Here is a 12,571-nt window from a genome sequence, read left to right as displayed (position 1 = left end):
CAAGATGGCTGCTTAAATGTGCTCGTGGGCAGGTGGGCCAGGAGAGGCAACCAGTAGACGTCAGAGGGGCATTATCTCAATGAATCAAAGGCCATATAAGGAGGAGGTTTCCAAAGGAGGGAGAGTGGCTGCTGGCATACTAGTAGGATCTTTTACATAGTTGTTGCAAATCTGGGAGATGCAAGATGGTGGTGCAAAAAGCCCATGACAGCTTCAGAGTCAAACCATTCAGTGTGCCTTGTCCAAGATGGCCACCAAAATGGGCCATGACCGGAGAGACCAGGGAAGGCAACTGGCAAAAGCAGACAAGATTAGCAGCTAAATTTACTCTGCATTACTTGCCAATTTTTCCAGGCACACAGTGTAACCTGTCTCTTGATTTTGCTGTCCTGCTGTGTCACCACAGGACTGCACCAATGTCAGGCTATAACACACACAGGCAGCTTACAGGGAGCAGAAGTGGCGGTTCAGCAGTACCAGCATTTATCAGCACCTCTCAGGTAACAGAAGGAGGGTCACAAACATCACCGCTGTACAAGGGCAAGGAGGCTGCGTATTTAGCAGTGAGGCTACGGCTGCTGTGCTGTCTGTCCCCTCATGCTTCACCACTACAGATCTCCACTGCCATGAATGAGACATGGGTTAGTAAACTGACAGCCCCAACAGAGAGCCATGAATTGATGCCAGAAATTAGCTCTAAAACAGTAGAAAGGAACTAGGTTCAACAAAGCTCGTTCACTGAGCGTCCATTTTGTTCGGGTCATGGCTCCGCCCCCTGCTAAAATATTTTCAAAGCAGAAAAACTGCCCCAACAAAATGGCCTGAATAATGCATCAGGACAGATTCTAGTTGAGATAAGCCTAGTAGTGAAAGAGAAGCAAGAAAAAGTATGGAGTGATGTAATTCGTGATCATCAACCAATATGTTGCGATCATAGTGAATTTGGCAAATCTGAAAAAATAGGAGGAAATATAGTCTTCCAGAAGGTTCCTAGAATGCCCTGCAAAGCCAGGACTTAAAAATGGTGAATGGGAGACTGGAGTGTGAAGGGGAGAGCCAAAAGTTACATTGAAATGACTCTGATTAGGTAACAGTGTGAACAATGTGAGGCTCTTGATACCGCTGATCAACTGCACACTGTGAGCTCACTGAGGGACATGGCCGACATGGAGCACAAAGATGCGAGACAAAAGAAAAAAATAGTTTGCCCACGCTAAAGTATATTGGCAAGCGTGCAATAATCCTTAGGCAGAGTGATTTCATCAAGGGTGGCCCTGAGGTGCCACGCCTGGTTGAGGACTTCTCTTTTTCAGGGGCTGTCCAAGCCAATCTGTTGTACATGCCATTTGATGACACTTGCCTCTTCGGAGACACAGGAGACTCAGCGCTTGAGTGCTTTAAGGATTCTTGAGCTATGGCCAGGTCCATGGGAGATGTGGCTGCCCTTTGTCCCACTCAGTGTGCCTTTTGCCCCTTTCATGGCTAAGGAAGGGGCGTCCACCCACCTCCTTTTCCGACCAACCACCGTCCTGTGCATGCTGCCCAGCCTCTGTGTGGCCGGGGACGTGGGATCCACTGACCTCTTGGATCAGGGAGCCAGCAGTCTGACCAATCTGTTCCCCTGCAGCTGTCTCCAAACCTTCCTCGTCTGACTCTTCCCACCAGGGACCAGTCGGCGGCAGGATTCACCATCACCTGCTCCGCTAGCAATCCATCACATCAGACAGGTGGGTTTTACAGATAGTCTGAAGGGACTATTCCCTCCCCTTTGAGACTACCCCTCCATTTATGCCACCATCCTACAATCAGATGACAGGGTATCACTTGGCACTTCTCTGAGAGGAAATTACATCTCTCTTGGCCATAGAGAGGGTCCCTGCACCAGAAATATTTAATGGTTGCTATTCCCACTACTTTATGGGACACAGAAAGGACAAGGTCATTCGCTTTATCCTAGACCTCCGGTCCCTCAATCTTTTCATCAAGAAATGCTCATTCAGGCGCATATTCTATCTGCTCTGGATCCAGGAGACAGGATAGTAGCTGTGCACTTGCACGACAGGTATTTCAATATTCCCATCCTGCCTACCCACAGATATTACTTGCGATTCATGGTAGACCACAAACACTTTCAGTTCCTTGTGCTCTCCTTTGGCCTTACCAGCACTCCTTCGAGTGTTCACCAAGGTGATGGCAGTGGCCACAGCTCATCTGCGTAGATCAGGGGTTTCAGTCTTCCCCTATCTAGATGACTGGCTGTTGAAGGCAGGCTCGCCCCAGGCTGTTGTGTCCCACCTCCAGACTATGGTGGACCTCCTGCATTCATTGGGGATCACTATAACATGCTGAAGTCACACCTCACTCCCTCTCAGACACTCCCTTTCTTTGGAGCAGTTCTAGACGCAGTGCAGTTTTGGGTTATCCTCGCTAGCATTGAGGACAGGATATTTAGGCTATGATACCAATGCTTCTGCCTCTATCCTGGATTTCAGAGAGAATAACAGTGAGGCTGCTGGGCCTCATGGCCTCCTGCATCCTGCTAGTGACACATGGCAGATGGCATATGCTGGCTATGAAGTGGGACCTGAAGTTCCAGTGGTCGCAGCATTAGGGGAATTTCTCTGACAAGGTCCAGATCTTGGAGGGAACTGAACAAGATCTACAGCAGTGGTTAACGAACTGCTATTGGGTCAGAGGCAGATCCCTCTCACTTCCCCAACCAGATCTGGTAGTAGTGACAAATGTGTTGCTTTTGGGATGGGGTGGCCATCTGGGAGATGTGGAGATCAGAGGCATCTTGTCTCCGGTGGAGTCCAGAATCCACATCAACCTGTTGGATCTGCCAGCGATCCGGCTAGAATTGAAGAAATTTCTTCCTCATCAAGGAAGAGTTGGTGCAGGTGATCATTGACAATGCCACTGCCATGAGGTACTGCGACAAGCAGGGTGGGGTGGGGTCGTGGACCCTTTGTCAAGAGGCTCTGCACCTCTGGACGTGGCTGGAACAACAGGGCATATCCCTGGTGGTTTAACATCTGGCAGGCTCTCTGAACACCAGAAAAGAAAAACCCAGCCAAAAATGTCAACCGGATCGCAAATGGCACTTCTAACCGGAGGTGGTGCAAGGTCTCATTCAGAAGTGAGGAGAACCTTGGTTAGATCTGTTCGCCTCAGCATAGTATGTGGAATGCCAGCAGTTTTGTGTGGTGGAGTTTCCAATTGCTTGGAAATGCTTTTCATCTCAAGTGGAACTCAGGCCTCCTGTTTGCCTTTCTGCCCATACCACTTCTGCCCAGAGTTCTCAAAAAGATCAAGAACGACAGGGCCCAAGTAATCCTTGTGGTTCCAGACTGGGCACGGAGAGTCTGGTATCCCGAGCTGTTAAGCATGTCCATCGATCCACCAATCAGACTGCCCCTTTGTGAGGATCTTCTGTTGCAGCAGCAGTGCGGGGTTCTGCACCAGAACCTGCCCACTCCCCACCTTCTTGCGTGAAGTTTGAGTGGCAGCAGTTGACAGCTTTTGACCTTCCGCCCGAAGTCTGTAACATTGTCTTGGCAGCCAGGCATCCCTCCACCAAAATGGTATATGCCTGCTGAAGAAACTTGTGGCATGGTGCACAGACAAGTTTGTTGACCCTATTTCTTCCCCTTTCTCTGAGGTTCTGTTGTTTAAACTTTCTCTAGTCCAGCAGGGCTTTGCTATGGGCACTCTCAAAGGGTATTTGTCTACAATATCTGCTTTTTTGAGGTTGCTTGATCAACCTTCTTTGTTTAAGTACCCTATTGTAAATAGGTTTCTTACAGGCCTTACACATATGTTTCCTCCATCCCTATTCATTATGCCCCAATGGAATTTGAATTTGGTTTTTACCTTTCTGATGTGTGCTCCTTTCAAGACTCTCCATAATTGTCCTGTCAGGCTTCTCAGTTTGAAAACAACCTTCCTTGTACCATTACATCTGCCTGGAGTATGAGTGAGTTGCAGGCATTGACATTGAAGCCACCCTACCTTTCCATCTACCCTGACAAAGTGGTCTTTCGCAAAAGGGCCTCTTTACTGCCAAAAGTGATTATGCCCTTTCATGTAGGCCAATCCATCACCTTGCCTACTTTTTATGCACCTCTGCATCCTTCTAGGGAAAAAGGGACTCCACCTGGACCCAAAAAGAACATTAGTGTTCTACCTTGATCGTACTAAAGAGCTGCAGGTGGGTGATCAAATTTTTGGCAGTTATGTGGGTGCAAAGAAAGGTTGGGCAGTACAGATTTGGACTATCTCCAGATGGGTTATACTCTATTAACATCTGCTACGTACTGGCCAAAAAGCAACCTCCTGAGGGCCTGCGTGCTCATTCTGCTCAAGCTGCAGTTGCTACAATTGCATTAGCATGCGGAGCTCCAGTCCTTGATATCTGTTAGGCGGCAACGTGGGCATCTTTCCACATGTTTACCAAACACTACTGTCTGGACAGTCAGGTCCATAGGGACGGGTACTTTTTTGGTCATACAGGGCCTTCTAGTATGATCTTGGTTCGCAGACCCACCTCCAGGGATGATATTCCTTCAGTAGCTATTCAATGGTAAGGAATCTGCAACTAGACTTCTCTAACAGATGAACAAGTTACTTACCTTCATTAAAGCCTTATCAGGTAGAGGCATATTGTAGTTGCAGATTCTTTATCGACCCACCCATCCTCCCCCTTTCTGTGAACTGATTTCTAGGGACAGGGACTCGCCTTTCTGGGCCCTAACTTTGATGCACCATTGGTCAGTGTTCTTCAAGGCTCTGTGCTTCTGGTGTGGAAAGTCGTGAAAAGAAACTGATGACAGCACTGGTGAGGTGCCTATATAGGACCCGCAATGTCATATCCGGCACGGAGGATGCCGACGACAGGCACAGAGCCGATCGACACCACCTAGCGGCGCACAGGGATACTGCTCAAGGAAAATCTTCTGATCTAGACTGATGCCTTTGGGAAATTCAAATGTAAGGAATCTGCAACAGAATATGTCTCTACTAGATAAGGCATTACCAAAGATAAGTAACGTGTTCAACAGTATCGATGAAAATCAACACAAAGTGCAAAAAAAAAAGCCTGAGAATTTACTATGAAGCATTATAAAAGTTCATGGTGACTCAATAGTTCTCACAGGATTACAGTGACACGTTATTTTCCTAAACATAAACTTAGCTTCACAGAATTCTAGACAAACGTGACCATAAATGAATTGATAATGGCCACAAATCATCTGTGGAGGATGACGCAGTAGTGACGGTTAAGGATGTATGTAACTTCATAAAGGCTACATCTATCACAGCCACAACTGCCACAACCTCATAGTCTTGTGTATGAACATTCATTGGCACTCGACCATAAAGATGAAACTTTGGTTAGCTGTGGGAAAACAGGGCTGATTGCATTAGCCCTCTCATTTTTTGCCCCCATTTTTAGCTGATACTGGTGTTTACTGACTCTGACTGTGCCCTGCACACTGCTAACCAGTCCCAAGGCCAGTGCTCTGTGTAACATGATATATGCAAATTAGGCATAATTATAGTTGGGCCTGACAACCTACCCATAAGTCCCTAGTATATGGTAGGGCATGCAGGGTTAGGGATCCCAGTATAGATAGTGCACTCATAGGTGCACTGCTGTGGTGTCCAGTGTCATTGTAAAGGCAGGGCTGCCTTGCTGTCTGCTTTTAAGTTACAATTAACCCCAAATGCAACTTTGGAATTAAAAGTACTTTTAAAGTCTCAAACTACCATATTTGTGCATATGTCACTCCTAAGGTCCACCCTAGGTGCCTCCAGGGTTGGGTGCAGTGTAAATAAGACAGGGCCTTTATAAAAGATGTTTTATAAGCCCTGGTGAGGAAAAACATCCACTTTTGTTTTTCCCCATTGTAGTTAATGGGCCCCATAGGCTAACGTGGAAAGGCTTTATTTTAAAATAATAAAAACCTATTTTCCATAGGGATGAGCTAAATATAGCAGGTTTGGTAGCAAATTAAATGTTCTAATAAATCCATCAACTTGCCAATGTTTAATGTACTATAACTAGCACAGGGAAAGAGTTTTAGAACTCTATCTGAAAGTTACCAAATCCAGCCCTGTGGTGCCCTTTTCTGATTGGTTAGCGTCTGCCAGCCTGAGCCCGGCTGCCTTGATGAGGTGTGAAGTGGCCTGGACTGAATCAAAGGAAGCATCTGATGGGCAGAGAACTGCTACAGCGGATGGCAGAACTGGATGGGGGAAGAGTAGCCAAACTGGTCTTCAAAGGAGGGAAAGCCACTTGGGACAGAAACTGGACCTGCCCCATTTCCTGCAGCCCCAGACAAGTAGGAGTCCCCTGATTAGGATAGGGGCTGGAAAGGGGCGTGTTAAGGGAAACTTAGCCACACCAGTGAGTAGACTCAGTCTAATCTGAACTCTATGACTGGATTTTTGTCATCTTGGACTTTTGAAAAAAGTTGCTCCCTGGGATTTATTTTTGCCACACTTCCCAGGAAGTGGTCACTCAAGAGGGTGGTGGCCTGCACTCTATTGGACAAGAGCACCGCCTGCTCCCCACCCCCAGGAGCAAGAATAAATATAGCAGAGCTGCCCCACAATTCAGATTCCTGCTGCAAGAAGATACTGGAAGAAGAAGGACTGCCCTGCTGGACCCCTGGCCTGCACCTGGACACTGCACTCAGAAGGACTGAACCAGCTGCACAGTTCGGACTTCAACACAAAAATGACTTGCCTTGCTTCTGCACCTCCACAAGTGGACTCCCTGTAAGCAACAGGTACAAAGGAGCTGACCAGAATCCCATGCATCAAGTCCTGCAAGAAGAACCCAGCTGACCAGTGTCCAATGGTCATTTGAGGATTCTGATCAGGTGCATTCTGGGAACTGCAGTCCCAGCTTTCAAGAAGCAACTCAGAGCTTTTGAAACCTTGGAGCAAGTTTGGGGACACTTGAGGACCTAAAAAATACTTCTGGAAGAAGACAGGGAAGTTTGGAGAAGTTTGGAGGAACTTTGAAAAAAGCTCCATAAAAGGACTGATCGGACATCAAGAGTCAAGCCAGCCACCGTCAGCTGTGACCCGGCCTGAATTTCAGGTTCATCCAGCTGAAAAGTTCTGGAGCCCCATTCCTCTCTGACAAAGCCTCCATGAGAAGGTAGTAAAATACCACAGCAACAAAATTCAGCACTGCATTCCCTTGCAAGCTGCAGCGTGATAAGAGGAAGCTGCTTTGCAGTCCAGATATTATGGTTATGGAATATCCTGATTACGACTCACCTCTACAAAGATATCTACCTCACCTTCACAAAAATTACAAAACATGGATTTTCTGAACTTTCCAACCAGCACATGTTTAGAAGCTATTCAGGTCTCAGCCTCACTATAGAAGTACTTCATTCATCAATTCATAAATGCATTCTTTGTCAAAGGTGATCACACATCTTCCTAAATGGGATTGTCCTGGAAAACTGATCCATATATCTTTAAAAGCAGTAGTGTAGGTTCTGGCAAAGTATTATTCTTTCACAACAGGCTCTCACAAAGATTGCCCTAAATTGATATTGGTCCTAAAAGAAGATTGATACTTTTGCGAAGTTCCAGACAGACACAAACCACCTTCAGAGACCCACATTTTATAGGGAAATGTATTCCATTCTGGTTTCAGGTAATAAGAAATGTAACTTCACCTTCTGTAACAGGACAAAGCAAAAAGATAAGAGAGAAAAACATTTCTGGGAGGGTTCATTAGTTCACCTCTCACCCTTTCAAACACACTGGCCTCAGCAGGCCCCTTTGCGGATTCATTTAAAATCAAACTCCTCAAAACCTCATTTGAACCTGGGATTAAAAGGAAATAAGACATGGAAAAAAGAGAGAAGATGGTGCTCCAGAACATTTGACGTTTTACCATTTCTCACTCTCTCGCTCTCTCTCCACACACACACACACACTTTTCATTTAGATGATGCTGTGTTGCTCTGTACCCAATAGTGCACTTTGACCACACCTGACATAATAGTACCCATGGTAACCATTTCACAGATGGTTAGATGTAGGCATTCCTTTGTATTACCTTCACTTCTGTCCATGCCTACAGGTAACATGAAACAGAATGGCATGGACAGCGAGACTTCTCACAGTACATTTCTAAATAGCTGTGCGCTCCCCCTCAGTGCACGTCACCCCCATGGCCCCTCCCCCTTTACCAGAAAACCATCACAAACAGAGTTTATGATGGTTTTCTGATAAAGGTTTTGCAGCTGCTGCTGCTGGCGGGAGGGGGCGACGTTCCTCCGCCCAAACAGAGGAGCCGCCACTGTGTGAGCCAGTTTAATAGTGTGTGATCCAGAGAGCAAAATGGCTGCCATGGGTTTAATCCAGGAGGTGCGTGTTTAAAACATTTAGCATGTTGTACTCTTCAGAAACAATTTTGGAGCAGAGTGAGACATAGTAGGGTTGATAAAGCTAGAAGAGTTGGAGAGTGAAAGAATTAGCGCTTGCATTTACTATTCTGAGACTAACAAAACCAAACTCTGTGTAGGTATTAATAAATAGAATTATATAGTTGTTTATTTAGCCCTAACTACATCAGTTTTACCATGTAAGAGCACTGCAATTGGCAGATGGTACAGATTAATACTTTTGCTAGAAAAGGAAATGCATAAGTGCAGGTAGTCACTATGGCAGAGTACTGCTGAGAAGTGCTAGTACTCGTCCATTAAAAGTATTACACCCCTGCTGAGAAGTGCTTGCACTATACCATTCAAATTAAAGTGAAGCTGCTCAGTACCTGCCTTTTAAAAAAATATGTTCACTGTGGATACAATTCTGAAAATGCAACAACACACAGATGCACACTTGATATTACATGGTCACATTGTTCTTCGTCCGTCCAATGTACACTAAAATACTTCTCGTTCATGAGAAAAAGTACAGGGGGAAACATTGCTACTATGCTTATCCAAACCAAAAGAGGAAGGCCAAGCTCTGCTACATGAATCCTATAAAAAATAGGCAGTGTGCAGTGCAACTTTTAGTCAGACTCCCAACAGAGGTCGGTGTACTTGGGTTGCCTGAAGCTCATTAATGTAGACTGGAGAAGTAGAAAAAGATTGTAACAATTGCATGACGAAAGGTCACCTACCAAGAGTGGCTGCAGCAATCAAAGGCACATTTCATACTTGAGAAGTCCTATTTACAAGGATACAACATGTATGATGAAGGAAAGTGGCCAACATGTGTATCATTGCCGCTACATGTGAACAGCTGGTCTTTCATGCTGTGACCAATTGTAGACACGAGCTTAACATTCCACATTACGTCACTGTTTACACTCTGCACTCTGTTCTGTTACATTTTACTTCCAGGTATTAGTAATCACCATTGTTAAAATTGTTAAAATACACTCACGCACCTAAGATGTTTTACAAACCTAGCTTTGTCCCTAAAGGTGTACACTGGCACCTAGTTGATTAGTCTACTGACCTTAGCTTCTTGGCAAATCTGCTCAGATTCCTTCATGGTCTTGCATGTACCCTCTCTCAAAAACATTACTGCTCAGACTTCAGGGCTCCCAAGCCAGGAGTTCTTTGGAAGAGCCTAAGGGCCTGGTCTAGAACAAGACAAGTCATAAATAATGGCAACAAATTGTGCACTGTTTGCAACTTATGCGCTAACAGGTTGAGTCATAAAATCTCCAGTAAAAGGGGGTTGCAGAACAACCAACCTAACTGCTATTAATAAGGCAGGTTGCTATTTGTAAATCCTCTGTGATTGGCTCCAACTGCAGACATGTTTGTCTACAAACAAGCAGCAGACCACCATCGTTGCATTTACATATCCCCAATTTATTTTGCAAAGCAGCACCTGTTCCTTTAAAGGAAAACATTGAGGAAGCAGGTAGTTGTCCCTTGGGCAGCGTTACTCCTCCCAAGGCTGCTGACATGGGTTTTGCGTAAGATAGCACCTTCGCTGGGGTTGGTAACTCATCAATGTTTTCTGACTGCAACTGCAGTCACAAGCAGTGCTAAATTTGAGCAGATGGTTTCTGGTACTTGGTACTGGCACTTAATTGTCAACACTGGCAGTCCGCCACATGGTAGAGCTGTTTGTGTAATTTAGAGATGATCATGACAACATTAGTTTACTAGTTCAATATACATACAATATGACTAATACTTGCTCTCCAGAACATTCTTACAGCTTTGGAGGCCTGGAATAGTCTGGCAGCTCTGGCAGGGGCAACAATTGGTGCAAGCTGCAGTGCCCCCCCGCCAAAAGCCATGGCACTTATTTTCTAACAAATTAAGTGATGGTCACAAACCATTTATACATTTCGTTCCAAATAAGAAATAGGATGGGACACCTTTTTCACGCCCTTTCCTGTTTGCAATTTGGAAAGGATCACAAAACCCCTTTTATATGTTTGGAAAGACTTTTCTGACATATAGAAGGGTTTTTGACTTCTAAAATTTCCCTTTGAAATCTTTGGATTTTTGACCACTGAAGTCCTTTGTACATCAGTCCTTAACTGATTGTAGGCAAGAGATGTCTCAGAAACCGAATACATACTGTATGACAGACAAAGGCAGTAAAATAATTATCATGTGACATGCAACTGGCTGTTGTTACCCGTTGCCACTCTCATCTGTTTCTTAGGTGAAAAAATAGAAACAAAAAAGTAAAATCTCGAATTTTCTTAAAACCACCACTTTCAAAGTCTTCGTTAGGATGCAGTATTTAATATGAAGCCTTTTTTGTGACAGGGAGAACCAGGGCCGATGGGGTTACCAGGGCTGGAAGGCCTGCCAGGAGAGAAGGTAGGTCAAGCTTGTTAAAGAACCCCTCTGTGCTTTTGCTCCGCTTTTCAGCTGAATGTTCATTATGCACAATCATTTACTGTAGTCAGAGAACATGTCAAGCAACACGCAATTTTCTGCTCTCTCTCTTGCTTCTTCTAAGCCGTTGATGTTTTAGCAGTGAATGCCTAACTGATGTTTTTGCTTAAAAGGCTGGTCGGCGTTCATTTAACGAGTTTTTGTGGTGCTCTTGGAGTGATGTGTTTTTATAATCATGCATGCAATGAATTAGGCACCAACTTTAGCAAATAATAACAGGCCAATCAAGAGAAATCTCATATTGTCACCCCAAGTGATGAGTGCTATATTAACATGCATATGTGGTCTCTTCACAACACCTCTGTGACAGTGTAACAATTATAAAGAGCAAAAAAGACACCACTGAAACAAGTATCTGTTGCTGTTTCCTGCGTTTCAGCTATTGAATTCAGTGTATTGGGGACACACGTTATTCACTGGACCCTGTCCAGACCAGAGTCCCTTTTTGTGTCACTTACTTTAGCAGCTGGTGTTCAGTAAATGTGCACTATAGACACTGTCTGGCTGTGACGACCTGGATATGACAGTCGAGAATTGCTGTTATTGACTTGTAGTCTAGACGAGATGGTGAATCGGGAGATTAACCCCACAGCTAGAGAGCGAAGCCAAGAAAAGGCAGACCTCAGATATTTTGTTTCCTGCCTAAGGTCCCTGCGAGGTGTGTGATACATGGTCTAGTGGCAGAATTGCCAACTGTGGAATTAGGAAAGTTTTGTTCTAATCCACGGTTTCTTTCTTAGTCTGGGTGGTACTTCTTAAACCATTTTTACCGTGAGCACCAGCCTTCACAGCTGCGTAGATTGAAGGGTCCTTTGAGTTAGCCTCAAACCCTACAATACTTGCTATATGGCCTTTACAAACCAGGCCTGGTACAAATAAATCCTGTTGGTCTCTGTATAAAGGGCGATGACCCGGATATAGCAAACTTTGCAGTACGAAAAAGCAAACTTGCAGCCAAAAAAACAAAAAAATGTGAGGTTTTTATGACCGTGACACAGGAGGTTGGGTGGTAACATATGACAGAACAGGGGAAAAAGGGCCAGAGAAAACACTGGACAGTGGGAGGCGATGGTCCAGAGATGACACTCAAAAGTAGAAGGATGGAGGGTCAGAGATGACATAGAACAGCTGGGAAGGGGGATCCAGAGGAGACAAGGGAGAGTGTGGTGAGATGGTCCTGAGGTGTCACAAAATTGGGGGAGGGTAGAGGAAACACAGAACAGTGGGGGTAAAGTGCTAGGGGTGACACAGGGCAGCACTAGAAGGAGACTAGAGCTGATGCAGGACATTGGCGATGGGAAACCAGAGGTGACATGGGCAGCTAGGTGAGGAGGCAGGGCCAGAGGTGACACAGGACAGCTGTGTGAGGGGGAGCAGAGGTGGCATTAGACAGTGGGGTTGGGGGTCCAGAGGTGAGGCCGAGTGGCAGGGGGAGGAGTACTACTTGTGAGACAGAGTTATAGATGTTGGAGCAGAGAGTGAATGGAGCTATGGGTGTAGGGGTGGCTATTTAGAGGTTAGACGGAGCTATGAGAGAGAGGGGGACCAGAGTCAAAGGGCAGCATGAGAGCCAGAGTTGAAGTCAGGCAGCAAATGAGGGTTGAACTAGATGAGAAAAGGCAGGAGGACCAAGGGAGATGGCGGACGGTAGAGGAGGT

At 45.5% G+C, this 12,571-nt stretch overlaps 1 protein-coding gene across 1 annotated transcript in view; it reads left to right on the top strand.

The window, feature by feature from the left end:
- Positions 1–12,571, top strand: part of COL19A1 (collagen type XIX alpha 1 chain) — a 2,318,824-nt gene that overhangs the window by 1,985,781 nt on the left and 320,472 nt on the right. Inside the window, exon 43 of the mRNA XM_069235722.1 lies at positions 10,782–10,835. Coding sequence (XP_069091823.1) covers positions 10,782–10,835 — 54 coding nt within the window. The remainder of the gene's footprint in view (positions 1–10,781; positions 10,836–12,571) is intronic.

Source organism: Pleurodeles waltl, chromosome 5, assembly GCF_031143425.1.
Source record: "Pleurodeles waltl isolate 20211129_DDA chromosome 5, aPleWal1.hap1.20221129, whole genome shotgun sequence".
Lineage (NCBI taxonomy): Eukaryota > Metazoa > Chordata > Amphibia > Caudata > Salamandridae > Pleurodeles > Pleurodeles waltl.
Note: the sequence above shows the minus strand (reverse complement) of the source record. Positions and strands in the feature narration are given on the sequence as shown.